The following is a 27209-nucleotide window of genomic DNA, read 5'->3' on the forward strand; positions in this document are numbered from 1 at the left end:
GCATGGGCAGAAAGTGGACCCCGGGCTCCAGACGGGCTCAGCATTGCCCTGGGGGGACGTCAGTGGACTCAGCCAGTCCTGCCCCTGTCACGCCCAGGGCTGAAGGCCACGTCCCCGGAGGCCAACTGGGGGCCCCTCCCCATCTGTCTGCAGCCAGCTCCTTCTGGGGTCTCGTGCCCGGGTTCCTGGCCAGGACCTCTGCCCTCACATCACCTCCCAGGCCCCACGAGGTCCTCCTCTGTGGACCTACCTCCTAACACAGCTCTAGGTCTTCCTCTTGCTAACGTCTGACCTCACCAGCTCTCGGGGCTTCTCCTAGCGCTGAGTGAACGAATGGACGGCCTGCAGGCCGTGAGCCCAGGACTGTGCCAACTGCCCATCCCCCATACACGCGCCTCTCCTCAGGTGTGGGGAGCCCCACAGCAGTTGCCCTGGTGGGGGCTCAGAAGGGGACAGATGCCCCACCTGCCTGTTGCAGCCAAAGCCAATGGCCCCTGAAATAGGCCTCACATTGGCCTCCTACGTGAACGTTGGAGTCCAGGTAAGGGCAGGAGCCCTAGTGTAGGTGCCTGACCCTACCAGCTGCCCGCTCCCGGCTCAGGTGCCCTGCACCCCACTGCACTCGCTCACATGCTTTCGAGTCCATCTGTGCCCATCTGGGAGGCTGGGCTTGGGAGCCAGGGGAGAATGTGCAGGCTCCATCAGGGTGACGGGGCCGGGAATCCCAGTGACTCTACTCCCCACTGTTTGGGGAGCCTAAAGGACAGTGGCACCCAGGCCTTGAAGGTCGGGGGAACACATCTCGAGTGTGAAGCTGAAGGGGGCTGTAGGGTCAGATTCAGTTGTCTTTGCTGCCAAGGGTGGGGCAAAGCTGAGGCTGGGGGCTGGGGGGGGGGGGTCTCTGGGGAAGGGACAGGGAGATGTTGGAATAACCCTGGGTGTCCAGGCTGTACCTCAGGGTGGCGGGAGACGGACAGGACCTGGGGTGGGAGACCCCATCCGTGCCTGGCCTGGGCCTCCAGGGCCTGGCGGGCTGGACCTGCTTTCCTGGTCAGACAAGGCTCTGCATTTCCTGTTTTGTCCCCCAGATTAGCAGCCATGCTCGGTGCAAAGGTGGGAACAGGGACAAGGGAATCTCTTCCCATGACTGTTTCCCGCCCCGCGAGGATCCATAGCATGGGACAGGCTAGCCTGACCTCAAGGGGCTACAGAACACGAGGGAATCTGGAGGGTCCTGCCCATTCTCCCCTGGCTCTCAAGCCCAGCCTCCCAGATGGGCGCAGATCGGCGGTGGAGTGTCCTCGCCCTTCCCCGAGGTCCCTGAAGCTGATGGGGACCGACAGCTGGCCTCCCCACCTCCTCCTGGGTCCCCTTCTCCTCAGACTGAGGGGACAGGGGAACGAGAGGCGGTCCCCAGGACAGCACATCTCTGCTCCTGGGGAAGCGAAGTCCCACGGTAGGGCAGGTGGGGGCTTCCTGCCTGCTGAGCCGACGAACTCCGGAGCAGGGAGGATGGGGGAAGAAAGCCCTGATTAGTTTATTGACTCCGACTGGAAGCTGGTGCGCCCTCTCAGCCGCTGGACCAGTGGTTCAAGGAAACGCTTGGGACAGGCGCTTGGGACAGGTGCGGAAGGGACACAGGAGCTGAGCGCGCAGGCCCAGGCGCCGAAGGACAGAGATCAGTCCCGAATGAGGACGTGGCAAGATCAGTGCCGAGCCCAGTGTGTGAGAGATGGCCACAAACGCTCCTTTCTCGTGGGGACCCTGTCTGTGTGTAACCAGCCGGGGCCAGAAATGCGTCTCCAGGCCTGGGGCAGTTGGGGCAGGACCACTGGCCAGCACGGCCCTCCATAGGTCCTTTGAGACCAGGCTACCTAGGCAGAAGTCACAGGTGAATGTCACCCTGGGTGGACATGGCCTTGATCTCCAGCAGCTCAGGCCAGAGCCCGGTCCTGGGCCCAGCACGGAGAGCGGACCATGGGCCGCAGACAGAGGAGGAAAGCAGTCTCTCTGCCTTTTCTGCTCAAAACTGACACAAGCCAGTAAGAAACCAGGACCCTCGCCTCTGCAGCTCCCAGAAGCGTGTGGTGGTCTTGGGCTTGGGGGTCGGGGGGGTGGGGCCTTGGCTATAGGACAGCCCAGTGGGCGCCTCAGCCTTGGAGGGGCCAGTGCTCAAATCACACCTCCCCATGCCTGGACACCAACCCAGAGGGGTTGCCAGGAGGCCAACCGGCCTGGTGGTGCGGGGATGTCTGCCCATGGTGGGCTTGGGAAGGCCAAAGGGCCGAGCCCCCAGCTTTCCCAGGCATGGAGCAGCCCAGCAGGCCTCACAGGCTTTGGCCGCTGGGAGCGGTCTCTCCGGAGGGACCCAGACCCCCGAGCCCGCCTCAAGGACGAGGCTCCCAGGCCATTTCACAGAGCAGCCGGGGGGTGGGCGGAAGCACTTGTGGCCACATCTGCGGCCAGTAGGCAGCCACGCTGAGTCAGGGGCTGTGTCCAGACCTGTCCCGAGGCCTCGCCAGGCAGCACCTGCCCTTCGGGTGCCGGCTTCTCTCCAAGGCGGTGTGCAGAGCTGTGGGTGGGTCCCCGGGTCAGACATTGCTGACCCGGGCCTCCACCGAGGAGACGGCCGTGGAGCCTGGGTCCCCGTCCAAGGGCCGCTCGCGCCTGACATAACGCGGCTTCCGCACTGAAACAGGGTCAGAGACAGGCAGGGTCAGAGTGGGGCCGGGACAGGAAGGATGGGCCCGGGTACTGGCCCTCCCTAGAGTTCCTAGGGGCGGAGTGCGGAGCCGTGAGGGGAGGAGGTCCCACTGAGCCCCAGGCCGTGAGCGGAGTTGCTGCTGCTTCGAAAAGCGTCTGATGAAGGCCTCACTCATCGCAGACACCAGTGACCTGCACCCAAGCACCTCGGCCTGAGGCTTGGGCTTGAGGGCCTTGCTCTCACAAGACACAGAGGCAATGCGTCCCGTGAGTTACGCAGGGTGGCCCCCAAATGAAGCCATGTCCAAAGCCCCAGAAGCTGCAGGTGCGACCTTACTTGGAGATTGATTAAGGATCTTGAGATGAGATCCTCCTGGATTATCTGGGGGGGCCCTAAATCCAGCGACCAGCGTCCTCCCGTGAGGGAGCAGAGAGAGGAGACCGCGAGAAGCCCCGTGAGGACAGGGCCAAGTGGTCACCAGCCCAGGGACGCCTAGAGCCACTGGGGGCCGCAAGAGGCGGGAGGTTCCCTCCCCTGGAGACTCGGGAGGGAGTGCGCCCCCAGCCCCCACCTGGGCTTCTGCCTTCTGGCCTCCTGGACTGAGAGAGAGGACGTTTCTGTCGCTTCAAGCCCGGGCCTGTGATCGTCGTTACGGGGGCCCTGGGGGACTGACCCAGGGAAATTCGAGATGCTTCTAGATGGTACTGTCTTAGAGAAATCAGAGACAAGTATTCTCTAGAACAGAGCAGATCTAGCCTTGTCCCCAAAGAAGAGGGACATCCTCCCCTGTCCCCACTCTAGACTTGCGCACAGCAGCAACAGCACAGACCGTGGAGGCCAGGAGACTCCTGCTCCATGGCCTGTAGCTGGCGACCATGGGCCAGTCCCCTAACCTCTCTGTGCTCACGGGGCCGTCTGGAACAGGGCTGACAGGTGCGTCTACTCCTGGAACCATCTGAGGTGGGGCACGTCTGACCCAGTCATCTGAAGTACCAGCCACTCTGGAGGGACCGCCCAGGCAGAGCTGGGACTTGGTGAGGGCCACGCGCAGGCTGCGGGGTGGCCTCAGACCCTGTGCTGGGGGTTCTCATTCTCTCCCAACAGACTCAATATGTCAGGAATAAAATGTCAGGAATCAAAAGGAATCTAAGGGAAAGGTAGGACAGCTGTGGTTGGCTAGGGGGGACCCGGCCCGTGTCCTGAGAGCTGCAGGGCCAGCTGTAGAACCCAGCCCTGCAGCGTCCCTGGAGAGTGGCCGACCCCAAGGGCAGGAGAACTTGGAAGTTTCCCCCCTGCCATGAGGGCTGACATACCTGAGGGGTGCGGCGGAGGGATCATGGCGGCCTTGCAAAGGAGAAAAGGCAGAGTGAGAAGAGCGGCCGGCCCCCAGCCCAGGGCCCGCGACACGGGGCGCTCGGCCCGTCCTTCCAGGTTACTTACAGCTTCGCCAGGCTGCAGGGCAGGGGCTGCAGGCAAACACGGGGGTCACCTGGGGCCGGGGTCCCATGCCGGGGGGGCCCATGGGACCTGCAGAGGCTCTTTCCCCACTCCAGGCTCGGCCCAAGTCCCTCCTCCGCACGAGTGCCCGGCAGGACCCAGGGCTGTCCAGCCACACTGCCCATCTGCTCTTGGGGTGGGGACCCCCAAGCACCCCAGGGAGAGCCGACCTTCCGGGCCCCGTGGCAGAGTGACCAGCCGGCCCTCAGAAGGCACACTGCTGCTGGTCTCCGGCACCACCAGGAACACAGGCACGAGGATGCCTTCAGCCCCAGCGGAGGCCCAAGGCAGGGGCCGTGCTGCAGAGACCCCCGCAGGGCCCTCCTCTCCCCTCCACTGGGGAGGTTGCTGTGCGTCCCTGTGCTCTTGGTGGCCGCCTAGGCCGACCAAGCCCAGCTCTGGGGGTGTTCAGTAGCAGAGGCCCCAAGCGGGTCGACCGCAGCCACCACGCTGACACACCAGGACCCCCATGGCCACTCCCCTGCAGCAGCCGCCCTGGGCTGACCCAGGAGGACCCGTCCCGACCGGCCTGGGTCAGGCCCAGGGCGCTATAAGGTCCCAGGGGACACCCAGTACTGGGTGGGCGTACGGGGTCTCCCAGAGGCCAGACGAGGAGGCTCTGGCTTCTCACCCACTAGCACTGTCTATGGAAGAGTCCACGCTGGAGGCCGGACCACCTGCCTGGCACCCCGAGGGCACATCAGGAGTGACGCCCACCTCTTCCAGAGGGAGGCAGGTCCGGCATCCATGCCCAGAGCCAGCTAGGGTGGCAAGAACCCCAAGGTCCCCCACTCCCGGGGTGGGCTGGCTGGGGAAGCAGCGGGCAGGTAGCCCCAAGACGTCGCCTGCCTCAGCCCGCTCAGCAGCCTCGCCGTGACGGCCCCCAGTGCAGTCACGCCAACACCTTCGCCGAGAGTGCACGGGGTCCACACAGGAGCCTCCCTAAGCCAGGCCACCCTTCTTACTCAGACACAAGGACCACGGAACAAGCTGGTCCCTTCCTATTTTGTGAGGAGTCTCCGGCTGGACAGCGGGTCTGGCACCCCGGCCCCAGCCCCCGCTTCTCTGTGCCCCCTAGGCAGGCCCCGGGACCCACAGGGGGCGCGCGCTGCCCAGCATCCTTCTGGCACCGTCCCGCGTACCTTTGCCTCTTCTGTAGAACACCTTGGGGAGTTTACTGGTGCGCTTCAGGTAGAAGAAGCCGGCCACAGACAGGATGAGGCCGGAGCTGAAGAACAGTGTCCCCAGGAAGAGGGAGGCCACCACCTGAGGGCTCCCTGCGAGCAAAGTGAGCGGCTGCCTGGGCAAGCCTGGGTGGGCCTCAGAGGGCCTCCCCAGACCCCCGTTCCCAGAACACGCCTGTGCCCTCACAGGTTCCACACCCAGGGACTCGGGTCCCTTGCAGGCTGTGGGGTCTGAGGGGCTCAGGCTCCCTAGGCCTCAGGCTTGTCACAGGGAGATGGAGTGCTGAGGGGTTAGGGTGCCAGGCCCTGGGGTCCCCATCTCCCTCGGCACAGACCACGGGGCCCCACATCCCCGGCACGCCAGGTCAAGGCCTTCCACTCACAGGCAGGGGCTCCCACTACACTCTTGCCTCTTGCAGCTCGTTCCTTGTCCCTAGATGGCCTTCCTGGTGCCATGATGCCTGCCCCTCTTCACAACACGGGGTCAGGATGGGCTGGCGGGCCCACAGCTGGGGGCTCTGGATGGTAACTGCGGGGCAAGTGCTCTCAGATACCTGTGGAGAGGCAGCTTTCCGGCCCCGAGACATAGGCATGAGGTGCGGCCACTGCTATGTTGAAGCCTAGGGGGGGTGAGTCCTGCCCCGAATTTGCTGCCCTGGAACCGGGCTCTGGAACCAGACTCGGCAGCCTTCCTCCACTGGTGCCCCTACTGCCAGACCCAGCACGGTGTTACTGAAGGTCGGGGCCATCTGCGCCGACCCCACCCTAAAACTCGGCTGCCCTGGAGGTGGCCTTGGTGGTCTAGGTCAGCGCAAGTCCACTTGCGTCTGGTCCTGAAACCTGTGCAGAAAGCCGGAGCCCTCAGTCCAGGTGCAACATGCATGCCCTCCGCTGAAGGCGCCGTGACTGGGGGACACACAGACCCCATTACGACCTGGTCACCTGCTCCCTGACTGCTGTGGCCCCTGCAACACGGCCGAGCCTCCGCGGCTGGTGGGCCACACATCAGACAGGCCGGGATGCGAGCTGAGGACAGAGCGAGCAGGAGGTGGGCACTGTGTCCTCCCCATGAGGCCCAGGCTGTGGTGGGCGCTCTCGCCCGGCATGCGGTGTTTGCAGTCTGAGCCCGATACCCTCAGGGGAGCCTCAGGGGATGGGGGGAGGGGGCCTCAGGGCGCCCTCCCATCTCCAGACAACTGAGCGTCCTAAGCTCCCACGGACTGGGGTGCTGGGGGGGCCGGGCCTGGGGCAAAGGGTGAGGTGCGCAGCTCAGGGTTTCCACTCACTAGACTTGCTCAGGGGCATGTGTGAGGGCCTCCTGCCTGTGCCCAGTGACCCCAGCCCCGAGGGCTGCCGACTCCACCAGCCTTGCTCTGTGGTCAGGCGGGTCCCCTGTCCATAGATCTCCTGCCTGGGCTGCAGTATGATCTTGGCCGTGGTGGTGGCCCTGCTGAGGCCAGCGTAAGTGGTCACGTGCACTGGGAATAGCAGATGGCGACCCCCTCCTCCACCAGGACCTGGGCAGAGGCCCTGCCCTCCCCGGGTAAGCCAGAGACTTACCGAGATTTGGCTGCCCGGGCGTCCCTGTGCTCAGGTTCACCGGGAACTGGGCGCCCCAGCCAGCGACTGTGGGGGAGCAGAGCCATCAGTGCAGCTGGTCCCCGGGGCAGGTCCAGACCACGCACGGGGACACTGCTGAAGATTCCCGGGAGCCAGAGACACCGCGCAGTGGGGAATCATGGGCCGGAAACCAGAGAGGGAGGAGGCCGTGGGGACAGAGCAGCCCTCACCCCACGGCTGTCCTGCACGGACAAGAGGACTTGGGGAGAGAGGGGACCGGGTGGGGGGGTCTCCTCAATGGACGGTGGTCCAGGGAAAGCGGGCCACCTGTGGCTGCAGGGACAGGAAGGGCCAGTCCCACCTGTTGCTCCAGAACTTGGAGACGCAGCCCCTCGGTGGGAAGTAGGCCAGGTGGGCCCGGTGGGGGGAGCCACGGGGCGGCCACTGCACTCAGAGCCGTGGGTGCCGTTCCCGCAGCGGACGCAGCGGACACTGCCGTCCTCGTTCTGGTGCCTGTAGCAGCCTGTGAAAGCGACAGTGCGTCAGGCCCTGCCTGTGGGGGTTGTCCGCAGTCTGAGATTGTGAAACAGATTTCCTTCAAGAATGCTCACTAGCGCGTTCCGGAAGTCTGGGTGGAATGGCACATTGTTTCCGAGAAGGACGCGCCGGACAGGAGCCGCAGAGCGCTCTCGTCCCCGGGGCTCCCGTGGGCTCCTTTCCCGCACGTCTTGTAAAATACCCGGACGGCCCGAAACCCAAGACAGGTGCTGTGCACGGCCTTGTGGTCTGGAGAGGGCTGCGGCAGCCCGGCCGCTGGGCCCTCCCCTGCCTCTACAGGTGCCGTAGGGGACCAGGCCCACACCCCTCGGTGGTGCTGTCTCCAGTCCAGGTGTGACCCTTGCCCCTCTGTTGCCCCCATCCCTGGGGAGGTCCCAGACAGATGCCACAAGCAGCTCAGCCTCCCCTGGCGCTGGGAGCAGCCCGGCTCCCACTGGCCAGCGGTATGCAGACCGTCCGTTTTGCTGACCAGTCAGGGCACCCCTTAAGGGCAGGAATTGTGTCTTACGCCTTGATTTTTCCTTCACATCTCCCACACTGAGCCCAGTGGCTGGGCAGACACAAGCTCGATCAGCAGTGGGTGCGGGCACTGAGCTGGACCTGGATCCTAGAGCTGCGCCTGCGGCAGCATCCAAAGACAACCTACAGGCCACACATCCTTCATGGTGAATTTTACTGATGTTTAATCCACACACAGTGTGTCACTGTGAGATGAAGGCTTTTCTGCAGGGACACCAGTGGATGGCAGGGCCGAAGACTGACCACAGCAGGGCCTGTGGTGCTGTGGGCACCAGAGACCTGGGAACGGTGAGGTGCGGGGGTGGTAACTGGGCAAAGCTGCCCAGGGCTGCCGACCTCCTAGAGGCCCTGGGCTGGGCTGTTGTGTGCAGGGACAAGGGACAGCTAGAGAGCCAGCACCGGTGACCAGAAAGACTAAGGAGCTCGTTATGAAGCCAAGAAGCCCCTTTGAAAAACTACTAATTCCGGGCTTACTGGCTTTTCAGCCTCATAGGTGAACCAGGTCACCTCCAGGCAAGTCCAGGAAACTGAGGCTATCGGGACCTTGAGAAGAGAGGAATTCGCCAGAATCCAGAGGTATTGCAGGTGAGGTCTGATGGCCAGTCCTTGGCTTGGCTTCCCGGCCTCGGGCGTCCAATCTAGGAACCCCTGTGGAGAGGCCCAGCGAGGCGGACTCGGAGCGCCCAAGTGGCCAGTCGCCGTCCTGGCTGCGCGTACGCGGCCGCGTGGGGGAGGCCAGCCTCACTCGCGAGCAAACCCACGTCTCGCTGTGACCGTCCACGACTCTCCAAATGGCCACTTCCCTTTCCTCCCGCCCTCCTGACGCGGCATCAGTGCGAACTGAAAGTGCCCTCTTCCCAGCGCCTGCAAGCTGCGGCCGGACGTGAGGACGCGCACTCCGGAGAAATCCCCTCAGTGCCTCCCCTGCGGGCCCGAGAAAGTCCACGTGCAGCCCCACGGCCTCCGCGGGGACACTGGGTGCGAGCCCGAACTCGTCAGACCCTGCCTCTGCGTCCTCGCTCCCCGATCGGCCTCGACGCCAACGTCTAGCGCACACTTAGCCGACTGCCCTGCAGGAACACTAGACTTCAAGTTGGCTCCAACACCACCATTTTTCTTTTGTTTCCCTAGAAATGCCTCTTACTCAACACCCGACTGCTGGCCTTGCTCGGGGAGGCCGCCTGCCCGCGGGTTCCTGACCGCCGGCGGGACCAGAGGCCCCTCTGGCGAGGCGCAGGACGGTGGGCTCACACCCGGGCTTTTCTTCTGGTTCCATCGACACCTTTTCTCCCCCTTTGCCGGTCGCTTATCTCACAACTTCCAAACTTCAATCCAACTCTCTTGGCAGTTTGGCTTTTTCAGGTTTTTTTAAAGATTTTATTTATTTGACAGAGAGTGACAGCGAGAGAGGGAACACAAGCGGGGGGGGTAGGAGAGGGAGAAGCAGGCCTCCCGCCGAGCAGAGAGCCCGATGCAGGGCTCCATCCCAGGACCCTGGGGTCATGACCTGAGCCGAAAGCAGATGCTTAACAACTGAGCCACCCAGGCGCCCCAGCATGGCTTTTTATGTGAAACGTTCTGAGAATAAAGTTTCCAGTGGGGGACTGAGGGAAACCACAATATGCCTCTTGCACACAAGAAATATTTCCAGCTGAAGACACTTAAGAGAAGGAGGAGCAAGAGGGGCCCTGGCCTCCCTTCCTTTCCCCGAGGAGCAGGAGACAGAGACCCCACGTGGAGGTCGCCCATGCCATAGGAGGAAACACACTCCCCACCAGAGACGAAGAGCCAGCCGGGAAGGAGGCTCGGCGGGGGTCCTGTCACTTTCCCGCTGCTTCTGCCCACGCTCCTGGCCCTTTGCCTACATCCCGGGCACCTCCAGGGTCCTTCCTGAGGGGACTGTGTGCCCGCCTGCTCACACCAGCCAAGGGGACCTCCACAGCATTCGCGCGAGCACTGGCCTTGTCACCGAGGCCAGTCAAGGTCGGCTGGTGCAAAGCAGCTTACCTGGACCACACAGGTTTGTGCCCCCACAGGTGGAGTTGACATCCGGCACGTCCACACAACACTCAGGCTGCTGGCCCTAGAGGGGAGAGGGCGGTGAGCTCCCAGCCCCCACGGCTGGGGGCTCGGGGCAGACAAGTAGGCCAGGCTGAAAACGGCACCCAGAGAGGTTACCGCATGAGCCGGGTCCAGTGCCCACAGCTCTGGCCTCTTCTAAATTCTGAATTGGGTGACCATCCCTTGTTAGCCAGAGCGAGGGGAGCACACGTAGCCACCCCACATGGACACTTCCTGGGACAGGACTTCAGGTCCCCAGTGAGTGTCTGACGACGGAATAAACAAGCATGTTCCTAAGCATCAGATTCCCAGAAGCCAGGAAGGGGGTCCCTTGCGGGCCCACTCAGTGAGGCCGACCAGAGCCCCGGGCTGGGGGCAGCCTGGTGAGGCAGGGAGCAGTCCTAAGGGTACCGCCTGGACTGTGGGTGTGCTCTGGTCTATGCAGGCAGTGTCCTCCACTGTCTGCCTGGCCGACCACTCAGGCCTCGCCTAGGACGTGCTGGGGACTATGGCCCTGCCTGCAGGCAGGTCTCTGGGGTCTGGGGCACAGCTACCGCCACTCAGCCCCATGGACCACAAGTGGGTAGAAGCTGGGGCACTTCAACCCAAAACATTATTTATAGGCAAATCTCTGTGACACCGTGGATTCCGTTCCAGAAAACAATAAAGTGAATCAAGTGAGTTTTTTGTTTTCTAGTGTATTAAGTTACATTTATACTACACTGTAGTCTCTGAAGTGCCGCAACTGCATTGTGTCTAGAACACAAGGTACACGGCTTAACTTAAAATACTTCATCGCTACAAAATGCTGACCCTCACCGAGATTTCAGCAGGTCATAATCACTGATCACAGGTCACCCTAACAACAGGACAGTCATGAAGAAGCCTGAACCGCTGCAAGGGTTCCCCACACGCGGCACGGCACGAGGCATGCTGTGCCCCCTGCTGTGAGCACCTGCAGCAGAAACAGGGCACCCACGGGGTGCGCAACAGCAGACGGCCCCAGACCCTCCGTCTGTAAAAAGCGTACCGTCGCGTACCGTCTGCAAAGTGCGACAGAACAAGGTGTGCCTGCGCGTTCCCCACCACTTGCCAGATGGCGGCTTTGAAAATTAAACAATTAGAGGTGCTAAACCCCACACTCCAGCTCCACATGTGGGCTCCTTCTCAGGAAAAGGAAACATATGTTTTTCTAGACTGTAATAAAATATGAAGATAAACCCATGTACCTATGGCCTCCCTGGTAAGGCAAGTCTGCCCTTTGCTGCCCAGAAAGGAGTCACCCCACAGGTCCTGGTCGTCCTATTCTCAGCCCCCTGGAGCTGCCCTCCAGCAGGGGTTCCCAGGGGGGTCCCCAAAGAGGAAGTGCTCAGACCAGGGCAGCCTGTGGGGCAGGAGCTCACGCCTGCTGCGTGTACCAAGGAGGCTCCAAGTGGGGAACAGATGTGTCAAGCTCTGGCGTTTACAGAACCAGACTTGAGGGGTTCCCGGTAGAAGCTTGGCTCAGTGTGTATCTATCACAGCTGAACTTTTGTTTCTTACGACGAACACAGGGAGCAGTGAGGGGTGTCTAAGGAATGGTGTGGAGTATCCACACCACCACAGGAGAGGTCCGAGGCCAGTTCATGGCTGAGGTCAAGCCCACGAGGGACACTCCGGCCATCCTACTGCCCCACCCCTGGCAGAGGCAGAGTGGCTGGAAGTCCCCATCCTCTGGAAGGCCTGGATGATGTGTGGCTGGGTGGACGCAGCCGCGGCCGGGCGTAGCATACCCGTGTCACCGGCCCAGGAGAGCAAGGACACCTGGCCGCAAGAGGCCTGGGCAGACCTTGCCTGATGCTGCCACTTGCCCAGAGCACACAGTCTCCCCCAACCCCGAGCTGGGCAGGCAGCTTGCAGGCTGCATTCAGTGCCAGGGGCCCTTTTCCAGCTCCAGCAACAGGGTCCATTTGACAAAGAGAACAAGAAGGTTCTGGAGCAGAACAGAGTGGGCAGCAGGTGGGGAACATGTGTTTGCTGCTCTCCAGGAGGCATGGGCTTCTCTGACCCCGAGAGTGGCCACAGTCAACTGTCCCCAGAGCCAGGACAACAGTGACCCCCAAAGGTTGAAGGGTGAGGCCCCTCTGGGTGCAGGGCGCACTGCCTCCAGAAAGGACTCCAACGTCACTTCCCGGCACTCACGCCCCTGGGTGACGGGACACCTACCGCACTTTCCGAGGATTTGCTGGCAACTTCCACCAGGAGGCCCGCCAGAAGAACGGCACGCTGGAGTGCCATGTTCCAGAACACCGGGTCTGCAAGAGACGGGGGCACTGTGCGGACAGGGGCACCGTGCAGATGCGGGTGCCTCCTCCCGGGGCACCAGGCGGGGGCCAAGAAGCAGGACCCTTACCTGGCCCTCCGAGATGGGAGCTGCAGACATCCAGAGGCGGGGCGGGATCACGAAGAAGCTGCAGACCCCTGGTCCTAGGCCTGCGAATCACGGTAGACGGTGAGGCCCATTGTTGGTAGGCTCGTCCGACTTACTGGAAGGAGGCCCCAGAGCTGAGGGCTGCAGGCGCTGTCCTCAACCCCTCTGGATCTGGATGGACTCACTCCTTGGTCCAAAGCTCTCAGCCATTCACTGCCTCCTAAAAGGACGAAGCAGACGGGCGTTCTACGCCGGAGCTCGGAGGACTTGTCCACCTGTCATCTCGCTCTGTCCTAGGGAAACGCCCATTCAAGCATCTCACCAAGAGGCAGAGCGCCTCGGCCATGAGACAGCCCCGGGGCCAACACAGGCCCATTGGGGCGCCTCGGCCTCATCATTTGCTACTGCTCGCCCTGCCCTTGTCCTGGAAACGGCAGGCGCGATGTCATCTCGGGTGATGGAAGCGCCGTCTGGGGCCGCGACTGAGGACGGCTCCGGAGTGAGGCCGAGGGAGCGCAGATGAGCCCACGCACTCCAGGCGCGTCCCGCGACACCAGCCAACTCCAGCCCCGCAGCCTGTGTGGTCTGGGACTGAAGCTGTCACATTCCTAATGCGGCCAGAGAAAACTAATCTGCACAGACCCTGCGGTAAATGAAGTTTTCGACAAATGCCTGCTGGCCTGCAACACCGTGACCGCAATCCTAATCCCTCAGCGACACAGCCGGCTAAGATTTGGACGTATGAAGGCCACCTCTAAAAAGACTTCTTACTCGACAAAAAGAGCTGTGACTCAGGGCACCCGTTGAGGTTCCTGCAGACGAAGCTTCCACGGCAGCAAGCGGGTCAGCTAGGAACACACGGGGGGCCAGGGAGCGAGAAGCCCCTCCCTCATCGGCCTCAGGGCCCGCAGGACCAGGTGGAGGGGGAGTTCCAGCCTGGGGGGCCCTGGGCAAGAGCCCCTGCGCCACAGGTGTCCGCCAGCTTCCTTGCACTGCGGCCAGGATGCTGGGCAGGAGGAAGGTGACACATGCGTGACCTCCATATTGGGGCAGGGGCCGCGGTTCTGTCCTAGCCCTGCAGAAGCAGGAGCGACTTATCAGGCCTTGCTAAGAGCCCCTCCCCGGCGGCTCCTCACGCCTTCCCATTCAGAATGCACCTTCCCTTCTCCCGGGCAACAACTGCGGACGTCACAGACGCACAGACCCTCACCCCAGGCTGGGATCAAATCTCTTCCTCTTTGTCTGTTTCACGTGTGCTCCGCAGAGACCAGCTCTCCCTGCCTCGTGGAAACCCTAACAGTCATGGACCCTTCAGTTCACTCTGTGGTAAGAGGCATCTCCAGGGTCATACTAAGTCATAAAACACCCTTTCAATTCAGGAAATCATAAGTCCAAGATTTATTTTTTTAAAGATTTTATTTGAGGCGGAGGGAGAGAGAGGGAGAGAGTATGAGCACAAGCAGTGGGGAGGGGCTGAGGGAGGTGGGGAGACTCCCTGCTGAGCTCGGAGCCCAACCTGAGGCTGGATCCCAGGACCCTGAGGTCATTTCATCTGCCAGTTAGTCGATGTTCCTGGGTGTAAACTGCCCCAAGCCGGCCACGGCCATCTAAAGCACACCACCGGGAGCTCAGACACATGGTGCGGAATGTCCCTGCCACTGCGGGGGGAGCCCGAGCCCCTCTGCCGCCCCGCCCTCCAACCTGGCTTCACGCATCCACGGGCCGGCCTCCGCCCCTGCAGACCAGCTTGCGCGGTCTCGAACCGACGCCAACGAGCCACACGGCGTGCCCGCTTCTGCGCCCGGCACCGAGCCAGTCGTCTTCAGAGTCGCTCCCCTCACGGCTGAGCGGTGACTCTGGTGACCGTGACAGCGTGGCCTTCGCCCCCCACCTGCTGACGGACGCCGGGGCTGTTTCTGGACTGCAGAGGCCACGAGGGAAGCTCTGTGGACAATTCTGTATGTGTCTCTGTGCGGACATTGTCTTCATTTCTCTTGGGAGATACTCAGGACTAGAACGGCGGCGTCAAGGCAAGTGTTGTTTTACCTTTCGAAGCTGCTGCCCCGCCTCCCACGGGGAGAACTTCGAGAACTCCCTTCGGCGTATCTTCCGGCTCTTTGGTTGTGCTCCTTTGCGTACTTTTAGAGCTGCTGCTCTAGGGCCTGCCCCATGCACCCTCTCCCCCACCGACGGACAGTGCGGCACGGCTGCCTCTAAGCGCAGAAGCCTTGAAACCCCACAGGCTCTCATGCCCTTCACCGCTCTCGGGGCCACAACTGTCCTGCCTGCTACATCGGCATACATTCCATACACGAGAAATGTCTGAATTTTTTAAGACGCACACACTTAAAAGAAAACACGTCCCCCCAAACATTTACTGTGCCTGATGCCCGCCCTCATTCATGAGATCCGAGTTTCTCTCTGCTGCTGACCTTCAGGCTACAAAAACTTCTTCAGCATTTTTAGCAGTACACGCTTGACAGCAACAAATTTCATCAGTTGCCCTTTCTCCGAAAATACTTCTATTTAGCATTCACTCTTGGAGGGTACAGAATTCTTCTAATATTTTAGGTGCGGTGCCACTCACCTCCTGCCTCTGTGGCCTGATTCAGTCTTTACAATGCTATACTGTACGTGATCTGTTGCTTTTCTCTGCTGTCAAGATTTTCAAAGTTAATCTTAAGTTTTCAATAATCTGAAAATGATGTGTCTAAGTGTGACTTTATTCTATTTCTCCTGGATGTCTTTCACCACGTCTGGAAAGGTTTTAGTCATGTTCCTTAACGTAGGTCTTCTGCCCCACTGTGCGTCTCTCCTTCTGTAGCTACCCATGGGCTAGACACTTACCCTCATCAAGCCCCCTTTTTCCTTCAGCCGAGATGATTTCCAGCGATCTCTGACGTCACCAACCATTTCCTGTCACTCCCATTCTGCTATGACCATTCAGTAAAGTTTTCATTTCAGACGCTTTATTTTTCAGTTCTTAAATTTCCATCTGGCTCATTAAAGGTGTGTGTGTGTGTGTGTGTACATATCCTATTTCCTTACAGAGATTTCCTATATTTTTGTTCAAGATGAGTGTATCCTTTACCTCACTGAATATAGTTATTAAACCTGCTTTAAAGTGTTTGTTTGAGGGGCGCCTGGGTGGCTCAGCTGTTAAGCATCTGCCTCTGGCGCAGGTCATGATCCCAGGGCCCTGGAATTGAGCCCCAGCTGGGCTCCCCGCTTGGTGGGAGAGTGCTTCTCCCTCTGCTGCTGCTCTCTCCCTGTCAAGTAAGTAAATACATAATCTTTAAAAAATAAAGTGTTTGTCCAAAATCTGTAAGGAACTTATCAAGCTCAACATCCCCAAAACAAATAATCCAGTTAAGAAATGGGCAGAAGGGGCTCCTGAGTGGCTCAGTGGGTTGAGCCTCTGCCTTCAGCTCGGGTTGTGATCTCAGGGTCCTGGGATCGAGCCCCGCATCGGGCTCTGTGCTCGGCGGGGAGCCTGCTTCCCCCTCCCTCTCTGCCTGCCTTTCTGTCTCCTTGTGATCTCGCTCTCTGTCAAATAAATAAATAAAATCTTTAAAAAAAAAAAAAAAGAAAAAGAAATGGGCAGAAGACATGAATACACATTTTTCCAAAGAAGACATCCAGACGATTAAAGACACAAGAAAAGATGCTCAACATCACTCATCATCAGGGAAATACAAATCAAAACCACAGTGAGATACCCCCTTACACCAGTCAAGAATGGCCGAAATCAACAACACAAGAAACAACAGGCCTTGGCGAGGCTGTGGAGAAAGGGGAGCCACATGCATTGTTGGTGGGAGCCCAAGCTGGCGCAGCCACTCTGGGAAACAGTGTGGAGGGTCCTGAAAAAGTTAGAAATAGGGACACCTGGTGGCTCAGTGGGTTACGTCTCTGCCTTCAGCTCGGGTCATGATCTCAGGGTCCTGGGCTCAAGCCCCCGTGCTGGGCTTCAGGTTCGGAGTGGGGTTGGGGGGTGGTGGTGTCTGCTTGAGATTCTCTTTCTCCCTCTGCCCCTCACCCCGTGAATAAATAAATAAATCAAGAGTTAAAAACAGAATCGCCCTATGACCCAGCAACTGCACGATCCGAAGGCCACAGGCACCGATATTTCTAGTAGCGTCGCGAACAGCAGACAGTCTGTGAGCAGCGCCCAAACGCGACTGATGAACGACAGAGCAGATGTGGTGTGTGTTTGACAGGACAGGACTCGGCCACCGAAGACAAGGGAATCTTGCCATCTGCAGGGACACGGAGCTGATCGTGCTCCACGGAGCACAGTAAGTCAGTCGGGGAGAAGACGAATACCAAATTATTTCACTCGCGTGAACTCAAGAAACAAAACGCGGAATCATATGGGAGAGCGGGAAACCGAGGGAAACACACCGTAAGAGACTCTGAGAGACAGAACGAACCGAGGCCCGATGAAGGCTAGGCGGGGGAGGGGCACTCGGGAGGGCACCGCGGTGAGCACTGGGTGTTCTGTGCAAGTGAGGACCCACCAGATTCTACTCCTGAAACCAGTACTGTGCTAACCAACTAGACTGTAAGTAAAAATTGGGGGGGAAAGTGTCGGTGTGATCATCCAGCAGCCGGGTCACAACGTAATTAGCATCTACTGATTGTCCTGTCCCTTCGAGCGACTCCTCTTGCTGCGGCTGCTCGAGGATCAGTCACTCTGGATGGGACCCAGTGCACGGCCAACGTTATGTTGAGACTAGACTTGATTAAACTCCTCTGAAGAAAGTTAATGTTAAAAACCCTCAGCAAAAGAAAAAACAAAAAACCTCTCAGCAAACTAAAACTAGAAGGAAATACACCAAACCTGATAAAAGACATCTATAAAAAACCTGTAGCTAACATCATACTAACAATGAAATACAGGACATTTCCCCCTGAAGACTGAAGACATCATGCGTATCTAATCTTAGCACCTGTCTTCAATGTTGTCCTGTAGATGCCAACGCAGCAAGGAGAGAAAACCAACACGCTGTCTCGGTGCAGATGGAACAACTATTCACATGGAGAACCCTAACAAATTTACAGGAAAAAGCTAGTGTAATTGATGAGTGAACTTAGCAATGTTCCAAGAATGTAAAGTCAATATACAAATCAACTGTTATTTCTACGTACCAGCAACTAATTGGAAAATGAAACCTAAAGATTCACAACGGTGTGCAAAAACAAACTGCTAGTTCCCGCGGATAAATTTAAGATATAAGACCTAGATACTGAGAACTAGAAAACACTGCTGAAATTCAACATCAAACAGGGGAAGGACATGCCATTACGGCGTATATTACATGCGCCATTTATATGTAATGAAAATAACCATTAATCCATGTCAGTGGGTTAGAGAATTCAATATTATTAAGATGTAAGCTGTCCCTACATATCTTATATTTAACCTAGTACCAATCAAAATTACAGAAGCCTTTTATTTTGAGGAATTTACAAGCTGATTCTTTTTTTTTCACAAGCCAATACTAAAATTTACAAGAAAATGCTTAGGGGCACCTGGGTGGCTCAGGGGGTTAAGCCTCTGCCTTCAGCTCAGGTCATGATTCTAGGGTCCTGGGATCAAGCCCCGCATCAGGCTCTCTGCTCAGCGGGAGCCTGCTTCCTCTTCTCTCTGCCTGCCTCTCTGCCTACGTGTGATCTCTGTCAAATAAATAAAATCTTTTTTAAAAAAATGCTTAGAGGGCGCCTGGGTGGCTCAGTGGGTTAAGCCGCTGCCTTTGGCTCAGGTCATGATCTCAGGGTCCTGGGATCGAGTCCCACATCGGGCTCTCTGCTCCGCGGGGAGCCTGCTTCCCCCTCTCACTCTCTGCCTGCCTCTCCATCTACTTGTGATTTCTCTCTGTCAAATAAATAAATAAATAAAAATCTTTTAAAAAAAAAAAATAAATAAAATTTAAAAATGCTTAGAACCTAGAAGAGCCAAAGCAGCTCTTTTTTGTTTTGGTTTTTCAAAGATTTGTAATTTATTTGACAGACACACAGCGAGAGCGGGAACACAAGCAGGGGCAGCGGGAGAGGGAGAAGCAGGCTTCCCGCTGAGCAGAGAGCCTGAGGCGGGGCTCGATCCCAGGACTCTGGAATCACGACCCAAGCCGAAGGCAGCCACTTAACGACTGAGCCACCCATGTGCCCCACCAAAGCAGTTTTTAAAAAGAAGATAGAGGATTTACATGACCTCACCTGAAGACTCACAAAGTCACAAGACAGTTGGATTGATTAAAGTACAAGCAGATCGATGTAACAAATCAGAGAATCCAGAAACAACACAGATGATTTCTGACAAGATGCCAAAGTAATTCAATGGAGAAAAATAGTTTTGCAACAGATGGTGCCAGACAATGGGCTACTCACAGGGAATAAAAACTAGAGCACACTCAGATCAGATGAGAACATTAGAGATGGATCGTGAAGCTAAACACACACACACAAAAATCTACAAAGCTTCTAGAAGAAAAAACAGGAGACCATCTTGGTGACTTGCTTAGGCAAAGACTTTTAGAAAGGACACTGAAAGCATGAACTGAAAAAGAAAACCACGCCATAAATTAAACTTTATCAGTATCAAAAACTTCTCATCAAAATACACCATTATAAAAAAAAAATACGCCATTATGGTGATACAAGACTATGCGTTTTTCAAGACCTATACAAGCATATGTCACAGAGAATAAAGTTTAATGTATACAAAAAAAATTAAACAGCACGTCAGGGATCTGATGGCGGAACACGGACTGTGGTCACTGACGTCCACTGTCAGAAGTCTGGGGCATCAACCTGCGGAAGGCGACGGGCACCAGGCGCTGACCTCGGCACGTCTGGACCGCGACGTCTGCCCGGGAGGCTGGAGGTGAAGAGGACCACACGCGAACACTGTCCTCTAGTCAGTAAACTCGTTTCTTGTGGGGATGGAATGCGGGGGAACGATTCTGAAACGGCTTCCCGTGCACACGGAGGCCGGGCTGGGCTGCACAGAGAGGAAAATGGATGGTGGGGGTCAGGGGGTGCCTTGTTGGCGCAGCTGGTTCAGCAGATGACTCCAGATGTCGGCTCAGGTCGTGACCTCGGTCCTGGGACCGAGCCCTGTGTGGGGTACGGAGCCTACTTGGGATTCTCTCTCTCCCTCTGCCGCCCCCGCCCCCAGGTAGAAAGAAAGACAGAAGGCAAGGAAGGAACTGGAAGGCTAGGGTGGGAGCCGGGTTCGGACGGGAAGGTCGCAGGTTCGGACGGGAAGGTCGCGGGTTCGGACGGGAAGGTCGCAGGCAAGCATGTTGCGGGCTCCGGTCACGGACACACACCCAGCACAGCCCCGCCCGCCGGGAGGCCCTCCGGCAGGGACCCCGGGGCCCAGATCCTGGCTCCTACACACCGTCCTCCAGTAAACGAAACCGGGCCCCTTGGAGAGCGGACTCTGGGGCTGGGGCAGGCGCGACTAACCTGGAGCATGCGGCGGCGCCAGCCGGGAGGGAAGACCCCCGGGACCAACCGAGAAGGCGCGCCCACGGCCCCCGCCGGAACGACGTGCGCCGGGAACCAGCACGGGAGCGTCCCCGCAGCACACGACCAACACCCCGGAGCCCGGCCGGCGGAAGGAGAGGGGCCGGAGAAAGCCTCCTTCCTGAAGTCCTCCCACCGCGGGCGTCTCGGCTCATTCCCACCCCGGGCAGGGCGACTGCCTCACTGGGCGGCCGCCAGAGAAGACGGGAGGGGACCAGACACCCGGCAGGCAGCACCCGGACCAGGTGGCCGGGCCAGCGTCCCCCAGGCTGTCCGCCAGACGCCAGCCACCCTCCGACAGCCTGGACGAGGGCCACCTCACCGCCAGGGTGTTCTCTCCCAAACCCACGACCCCCCTCTACCCACTGCGAAACACACAGACAAACCCAGAATGAGGGACATTCGACCCAACCCCTGTGCAGCCCTCCTCAAACCTGTCACCGTCATGAGAACACAAGAGAGTCCAAGACACCAGCCCATCCCAGAAAGGGCGAAGGTAATGGGCCACCCAACGCGCTGCAGGCCCTAGACCGGGACACCAAGGAACCGAGTGAAATCTCAAGTCGGCAGTGTAGACAACAGAGTCCTAGCACTGCTGTTTCTCAGCTTCCACAAAGGCTCTGCGCTGCCCTAAATGCGGATAGGAGAGAAAACTGGCCGTCCCGCCACTTTTCTGCCAATCTAGAACTTCTCCCAAGATTTTTAAGTGTATTTGTAAAATAAGCCACTAATGAAATGAATAAGCAAGTCAAAGACCGGGAGATCGTATTTGCAGTATGATCCGACAAGCTGTTACCTGGAAGATAAAAAAGCGCTTTTACAACTTGATAATTTTTTAAAAAGGACAAAAGCCTTGATCGGACGTTTCAGAAAAGAGATACGAATGGTGACAAGCGGGTGGAAAAGTGCTCAGCCCCACTGAGCTCTAGGAAACGCAGATTAAGGCCCCCAGGACACTCTGTTGAGCAGGCCCTTTGGGCAGGGTCCCACGCAGGGATTTTCCCTAGAGAAAGAAAAACACACCATAGAGAATGTGTACAAGGACCCCTTAGTCACACAAGCCAAGCCCAGAAACCCCACCAACTGCCTCACAGGACTGATAAGGGCACCCGGGCGCGTCCCAGGTGCGCCAACCCAGCAACACCCTGGGGCTGAGGCCCAGGTGCGGGGGGGGGGGGGGGGTCCAGAGACCCCGCAGCTGGCGCGGGCCCTTCCCGGTGCGGGTGGGGCCTGCGGGCTGTGTCCCCCGCCCTCCCCTGGGCCTGCGAATTTCTCCCTCTTCTCATGAAGGCACTAATCCCACCGCGCGGCGACCCGCACGACTTCGTCTAACCACCACCACCTCCCGAAGCTGCCTCCAAACACCAAAGCTCTGGGAGGCTCCAAGCGTGGATCCGGGGGACACGACCCCTCAGCCCACCCACGAGGGACCCGTCACGGATGACAGAAACGTCTTCTGTCTCGACAGGTGGGCAGGTGACACGGCTGGATGCAGCTGTCAAAACTGGGCAAACTGGGCCTACGTGTCTCCCTGTGCGGGCGTCTCCTCAATAACTAACTGAAGAGACGCCATTCATTTCAAAAATCGGATTGGAGCCCGAACGTTAGAGAATTGGGTAAAAACGTGTCTATGTGGTAATGAAAGAATTGGTGAGAATTTAAATTGTACAAAAATTGTCTCGCAGCTCACTTTTCCTTACAAGGATTAGTCTGAGTGAAGACACAGAGCCTCCAGGTCCCTGCAGTTCTGAACACGTGGCCCATTGGGTGAAGTGGGCGGGCTGCGCGTGGTCAGCAAACAAGGGATGGTGCTGACCGGACCACCTCGAACACCAGCTCTCCAGCCAGGAGCCCCGCCTGAGTGACCACAGAAGTATTCTCCGCAGCTCCGACCCCCGCCTTCGGCAGCCGTGGCGGGACGGCAGAGTAGGGGACGGCGTGGGGGGGGTCCTCAGCTCTGGGTCTCGTGCACTGTTGGGGGCACGAGGCCGGCCCACCGGACCTTCCCCCATCAGAGAACTTACTGCTGGTTATTCTCTCGGCAAGCAGAGGAAGCAAGTGTGGAGTCTGACTCTCAGGAAAAAGAAAGAACTTGGCTGCTCGATCTAAACATCCCCTCTCGGGGCACCTGGGTGGCTCAGTCGTTAAGCATCTGCCTTCAGGGGCACCTGGGTGGCTCAGTGGGTTAAGCCGCTGCCTTTGGCTCAGGTCATGATCTCAGGGTCCTGGGATCGAGTCCCGCATCGGGCTCTCTGCTCAGCAGGGAGCCTGCTTCCTTCTCTCTCTCTCTCTGCCTGCCTCTCTGCCTACTTGTGATCTCTCTGTCAAATAAATAAATAAAATCTTTAAAAAAAAAAAAAAAAAAGCATCTGCCTTCAGCTTGGGTGGTGGTCCCAGGGTCCTGGGATCGAGCCCCGCATCCCACTCTCTGCTCAGCGGGGAGCCTGCTTCCCCCCTCTCTCTGCCTGCCTCTCTGCCTGCTTGTCATTGGTCTGTCAAATAAATAAATTAAATATTTTTAAAAATAAAAATAAAAAAATAAACATCCCATCCCACGCTGTGATAGAAAGTAAACGCTCAGTGGGTTGAGCCTCTGCCTTCGGCTCAGGTCATGATCCTGGGATCGAGCCCCGCATCGGGCTCTCGGCTCAGCGGGGAGCCTGCTTCCCTCTCTCTCTCTGCGGGCCTCTGTGCCATCTGTCAAGTAAATAAATAAAATCTTAAAATAAAAAAAAGAAAGTGAACACTGCCAGCGACCTCCCTGGACGTAAGGGAACATTCCAGTCAGCTGACATGCATGGCAGACGCCAGGAATGGCATGTGGGCACCCAGTGCCCAGCACGACGTGGGCTCCACACACCCGAGAGGGGTCTGCAGCCCCGGAGCTGGGCCGGCGCTGGGGGGTGGGGGTTTGCATGCTGGAAGACCACTCCCGCATCCTGGCCTTGGGGCGTCGGTGACCACAGTCCCTCCTCCGGTGAGCTACATGACCAGTCGCGGCTCACCTTGGATACGAGAGGAAGGGAAGGGTTGGGAGGTGCCTCTGGGGTCCTGGGTGCTGCCTGCGGACCAGTCCACTCGGGATCACCCACCAAGACATCCGTTTGCTCTGCTTTGCGGAGGAACATGCCAGGGCGGGGGTCGGGGTGCGCACGTGCTAGGAAAACCAACTTTCCGGATAATTCAGATTTTACTTCGCTAGAATTTCTAAAAACAATGCGGCCATTGAGATTCTGGCTGACCAGAGACTCCTGTCCGGCGGCGCTTCCCCGGGAGTGGCAGTGCGAGTGGGAGCCATCGGGGCGGGCCGTTCCGCAGCCCAGGCCGCCCCTCCGCAGAGCAAACCACCCCGACGGGGCCAAGTGAGGCAGCTTCGAGTCTCGCCGACGAAGCGGCTCAGAACCAGGTCGGGGGAGCAGCTGCGAGCGCCCGAGAGGCCGCGTGTCCGAAGCCCCGGTCTCCACACGCACTCGGGCCACCTCCTCCGAGCGCCGCGGCGCCAGCGCACCCCTCGAACGCCCCCGTCCGACGCGAGCCGGGCGGCTTCGGCCACTGGCCGGCAAGAGCCGGGCTACCGGGGAGAGCGCCCGCCTGGCGACGGCTTCCCGGGCACCCGGGGCCTCCCTCGGCCGCCTGGGCTCGCTCCCGAGGGCGCGGCCTCCTGGGGCTCCCCGACTTCGGGGACGTGGGGGGGGCCCAAGTCCGGCCACCGACGAGCTCCCTTAGCGGACTGCACCTGCGGGACGTTCGGGAGCCCGAGGGGGGCCGGGTCCCCGCGGGCCTTTGTCCCGGCTCCGCGCCCCGCGCCGCCTCCGAGACCGCCCGGCCCCGGCGCCCGCGCCCCCCAGGCCGCCCCCCTGCGACCCTTCCCCTGCTCCCGCCCCCGGTCCGCCCCCCGCCCGCCCCCGGCCCGCCCCCGGGCCCCGCCGTCCGCGCTCCCGCCCCCGGCCCCTCACTCACCCGGGCGCCCTTCGCGTTCCTCTTTCGTACCCCCCGCCCTCCGGGCGGTCGCGCCGCGCTCCCTGGGATTTGTAGTCTTTCTGCCGCCTCCACCCCGGTACCAGGCCTCGCGACTCCCAGCTTCAAACTACAGCTCCCGGCAGTCCCCGCGAGAACTCCCTCTCCCCGGATGGGTTCCGGCCCAGAGCTCTCGCGAGGCCATGGGAGGCGCGCGGAGCAACCTAGGAAGTGTAGGCTAGGGCGCCCGGGTCCTAATGGCCGGGCCCCAGACCGAGCCGGGAAGGAGAAGAACTACACTCCCCAGGAGTCCATGCGCGCCCGCCATCTTTGGCGTTGCTAGGAGACGCGAGGACGCGAACCAGCGCGTGGCTGCGCAGCCGCTGCGGTGCTGCCCCTGCGGTGCTGCCTCTGCGCCGCGCCAGCCCGGATCCGTGCGGGGCGGCGGCGGCGGCGGCCGCGGCGAGCGCCCGTGTGACCTCCTGCCCGCGACTAGCTTAGGTGACCGGACAAGGCCCGGCCAAGGCAAAGCAAAAGCTCCTCCGGGAGGCGAGAACGTGTGCCCCGAGGAGCGGGGGGCGGAATCTGCGCTTCCCGCCTCAGGCCCGGGGCGTCCCCGCCGCGGCCTCTCGGAGCCCTGTGTCCGGGCTGGCGGCAAGAGGCCGGCGCTGGGTCCCGGCGAGGAGCCGCGGAGGGACCCGGCCTCCGAAAGGTTCCCGTTGGTGCCGCTCTCGGTGCGGAGCCCGGGGAGGGAAGCTCTGTCGCTCCCCTGCGGACCGGCTCGGCCGCGGCGGAGACCCCGGGCCGCCCTCCCGACCCGGCGCGGTCAGCACCAAGTAGGGTATCGCGGGGCCTGGCCCACAGCAGGGCGGGCCTCTCGGCACCCCCTGCGCACGCAGCGTGCGGGGCGCGGGGAAGGGGCAGGCGGTGTGCCGGGGAGCCCCCGGAGGAAGGGCAGTGAGCTCTCCCCTTCGCGTGTCCTCGGGGCTCTGCCCTCCCGGCGGTGGGGCGGGCGAGGACGCGGCTGTGCCGCAAGGGGGTGTCATCCTGAGTAAAGACGGGGGCCGCCTTCTGTGCCATCGGGCTGGCGCTGGTGCTCCTCGAGGGCCTGCAGCTGAACAGAGGGTCCGTGACCTTGGCCCGAACCAGGAAGGGCGCCCGGAGCCCGGCGCAGGCGCAGATTAAGGCTCTCTCCCGCACTCGGCACTTCTGGGTTGACCGGGAGAGATGGGAAAAAGGCAAGTGTGACCTGGGGTTTCTCCGAGCTGGTGGGGCCGGTCCAACGGGTTACTCTTCCCACTAAACAACCCCTGCAGCCGGGAGGCCTCACGGATGGGGAGGGGACTGGGAATGCTCCCCACAGTTACTTCCGAAGTGCATGGGGTCCGTGCGGGTGACTGACCTGTAACCCTTCTAGGCCGCGGGGGCCCCGCACGGCAGGACGACTCTGAGGCTGGTGGGATTCCCACAGGCGTGGTCTGAGCTGCCCCTGACGCAGAGAACGGTCCTGAGCGGCCGTCAGTTTCTCATTTATTAGACTCTCTTGGGTGTTAGTAAAAGGGTTTGGAGCTTGTCAGCCTCCTTGGGGGCATCTGAGTGAGATGAGAGTGAGTCAGGGTTAGGGGTTGCAAGTGTGCTGGGGCATGGGGGCCCCTGAACTCTGGGATGTCCCCGTGGCCTCCCTCCCAGCTGGCCTTTGTGCCTGAGTCCTGGGGGTTCTCGTCCCTCCGGCAGGCACCGGAGGACATCCCTCCCGAGTCTGAGCGTCCAGAGTCTCCAGTGGAAATAGACTGCCAGCCTTGCAGCATGAGGGTGTTGCCAAGAAGAGTGTCGGGAACCGGAGGGAGAGTCACCGTCTTGTTTGTTTCTTGGAGGACAGCACTCCCTGAGCTGCTTTAATGGAGGTGGCACTGCTGCCCAGGGTGTCCCTCGGGGGCCTCTGTGGCAGCAGTTGGTGTGTCACGGGCCTGGCTGTCAGCTGGGCAGGCAAGTGTTCAGGGAGACTGGGGGACACAGGTTTGCTGCGAGAGCCTGTGGGGCTGACGGAGCTGGCCAGGGAGGCTGCCCTGGGAAAGGGACTGCAGGCTGTTCCTGCTAAGCCTGGGGTGGCCTTCCACCTTCCAGGCTTGGGGGGCAAGATCAGGCCCAGAGAGGGCCTAAACCCTTTTAGGCTCACACCTCCAGGAAGCTGCTGCCAGTGTCAGGGAGGAGTCCCATGCAGGAGCCGTACCCAGGGTCCACCTAAGGCTTAGGGCTTGGAGGGCAGGATCTGGAGGCCGGGGGCTGTGCTATAAGCCAGGCTGACTCCCAGCCAGCCAGCTGGGTCCTGACCTGCAGGAGCCCCCATCACCCAGTCACCCCCACCCCCATTGCTGCTGGTCCCCACAGGTGCTCCCTTGGCTCACGTGCTCCCAAGAGTGGCAGAACAGAGCTCAGGGCTGAGTGCTTCTCTGCCACCACCCACTCAGTTCATCTCCTAAATTCAGAGCCCACTTCCCAATCGAGCCTCCTCCCCGGCCTTCCTGGGCATCCCTTGGAAGCCTCACCTCCAGGAGGGGTCAGCTTACGTCTGCCCTCACCCCTTGCCCTCTGGCTGTAGTCCTAGCTGACGGTCTCTTGTCCCCCACGTGTCCTGTCATGGCCTAGCCCTTGCGGTACAAGTGTCGCCTGCCTCCTCCCTCATTCAGGGAGGTCTTCTCCCCAGTGTCAGGGCTGCGGTGCCCCAGGCTGGTGTCCCCATTGCCAAGCAACTGCCTGGCAGGGCACACCTGGCCCCCCAGCCCCTTCCAGTGTGTAAGGCAGGCGGGGGAGCCTGGCAAGACCTGTGAGGCTATTGTCATCGAGGGCGCCCAGCAGCCACTGAGGCAAAGTCTGCATCAGGTAAAGGCTCTGATGGTCAGTGGCCTCCTGTGGTCCAGAAAAGGCTGAGAGAGATGTTCTTGAAACAGTATAAGTGACCCGGTGAGCCAGAGGGTGCCGAGAAGATGAAAGAATACAGGATTTCATGAGGTTAACTATACCACGTTAAGGACACCTCTTGAGCCCAAAGTCTCTAGACTAAAATAAAAAGTAGGTCCTGGGATCGAGCCCCACATTGGGCTCTCTGCTCAGCAGGGAGCCTGCTTCCTCCTCTCTCTCTGGGATCGTTGTCAAATAAATAAATAAAATCTTTTTTAAAAAAATAAAAATAAAAAATATATTTACCTGACTATCTTAAGGGCCACAA

General features: G+C 59.7%; 2 protein-coding genes across 15 annotated transcripts; one reads left to right on the forward strand and one right to left on the reverse strand.

Annotated features, from left to right (window-relative positions):
• Nucleotides 1–1513: 1513 nt before the first annotated feature.
• CUNH1orf159 (chromosome unknown C1orf159 homolog) lies at nucleotides 1514–24111 on the reverse strand. 14 transcript variants are annotated; one of them, XM_045063474.1, is made up of 12 exons: nucleotides 23987–24111; nucleotides 12476–12713; nucleotides 12289–12377; nucleotides 10030–10105; nucleotides 7307–7468; nucleotides 6946–7011; nucleotides 5344–5478; nucleotides 4145–4170; nucleotides 4018–4048; nucleotides 3276–3372; nucleotides 2503–2689; nucleotides 1514–1874 (listed from the first exon to the last, which is right to left on the reverse strand). In XM_045063474.1, the coding sequence occupies exons 3-12, from the start codon at nucleotides 12358–12360 to the stop codon at nucleotides 1707–1709; spliced, it is 1020 nt and encodes a 339-aa protein (XP_044919409.1). In that variant the 5' UTR covers nucleotides 12361–12377; nucleotides 12476–12713; nucleotides 23987–24111; the 3' UTR covers nucleotides 1514–1706. The 14 variants fall into 14 exon arrangements, 13 of the variants coding, with proteins under 13 accessions (XP_044919409.1, XP_044919408.1, XP_044919407.1 ...); XM_045063473.1 differs by having other exon boundaries at nucleotides 3276–3408; XM_045063472.1 differs by having other exon boundaries at nucleotides 4018–4170.
• On the forward strand, nucleotides 19974–25465 carry LOC123387380 (basic proline-rich protein-like). The gene is made up of 5 exons (XM_045064922.1): nucleotides 19974–20522; nucleotides 23272–24083; nucleotides 24327–24717; nucleotides 25041–25221; nucleotides 25401–25465. The coding sequence occupies exons 1-5, from the start codon at nucleotides 19974–19976 to the stop codon at nucleotides 25463–25465; spliced, it is 1998 nt and encodes a 665-aa protein (XP_044920857.1).
• The last annotated feature ends 1744 nt before the right edge of the window (nucleotides 25466–27209 follow it).

This window comes from Mustela putorius, unplaced genomic scaffold (genome assembly GCF_011764305.1).
Source record: "Mustela putorius furo isolate JIRA1106 unplaced genomic scaffold, ASM1176430v1.1 tig00003853_pilon_pilon_pilon, whole genome shotgun sequence".
NCBI classification, from domain to species: Eukaryota; Metazoa; Chordata; class Mammalia; order Carnivora; family Mustelidae; genus Mustela; species Mustela putorius.

What these genes read in the sequence shown, in the direction of transcription:
- CUNH1orf159 (XM_045063469.1), bottom strand. Translation starts at nt 12,360, where the DNA reads ATGGCACTCCAGCGTGCCGTTCTTCTGGCGGGCCTCCTGGTGGAAGTT. An exon ending in TCCAAGTTCTGGAGCAACAG is followed by an intron (nt 7,012 to 7,306) that starts GTGGGACTGGCC and finishes GCTCCCCCACAG; the next exon opens with TCGCTGGCTGGGGCGCCCAG. An exon ending in GCCCGGGCAGCCAAATCTCG is followed by an intron (nt 5,479 to 6,945) that starts GTAAGTCTCTGG and finishes CTTTGCTCGCAG; the next exon opens with GGAGCCCTCAGGTGGTGGCC.
- LOC123387380 (XM_045064922.1), top strand. Translation starts at nt 19,974, where the DNA reads ATGCGGCGGCGCCAGCCGGGAGGGAAGACCCCCGGGACCAACCGAGAA. An exon ending in CCATCCCAGAAAGGGCGAAG is followed by an intron (nt 20,523 to 23,271) that starts GTAATGGGCCAC and finishes CTGGCTGACCAG; the next exon opens with AGACTCCTGTCCGGCGGCGC. An exon ending in TTTCTGCCGCCTCCACCCCG is followed by an intron (nt 24,084 to 24,326) that starts GTACCAGGCCTC and finishes TGGCGTTGCTAG; the next exon opens with GAGACGCGAGGACGCGAACC.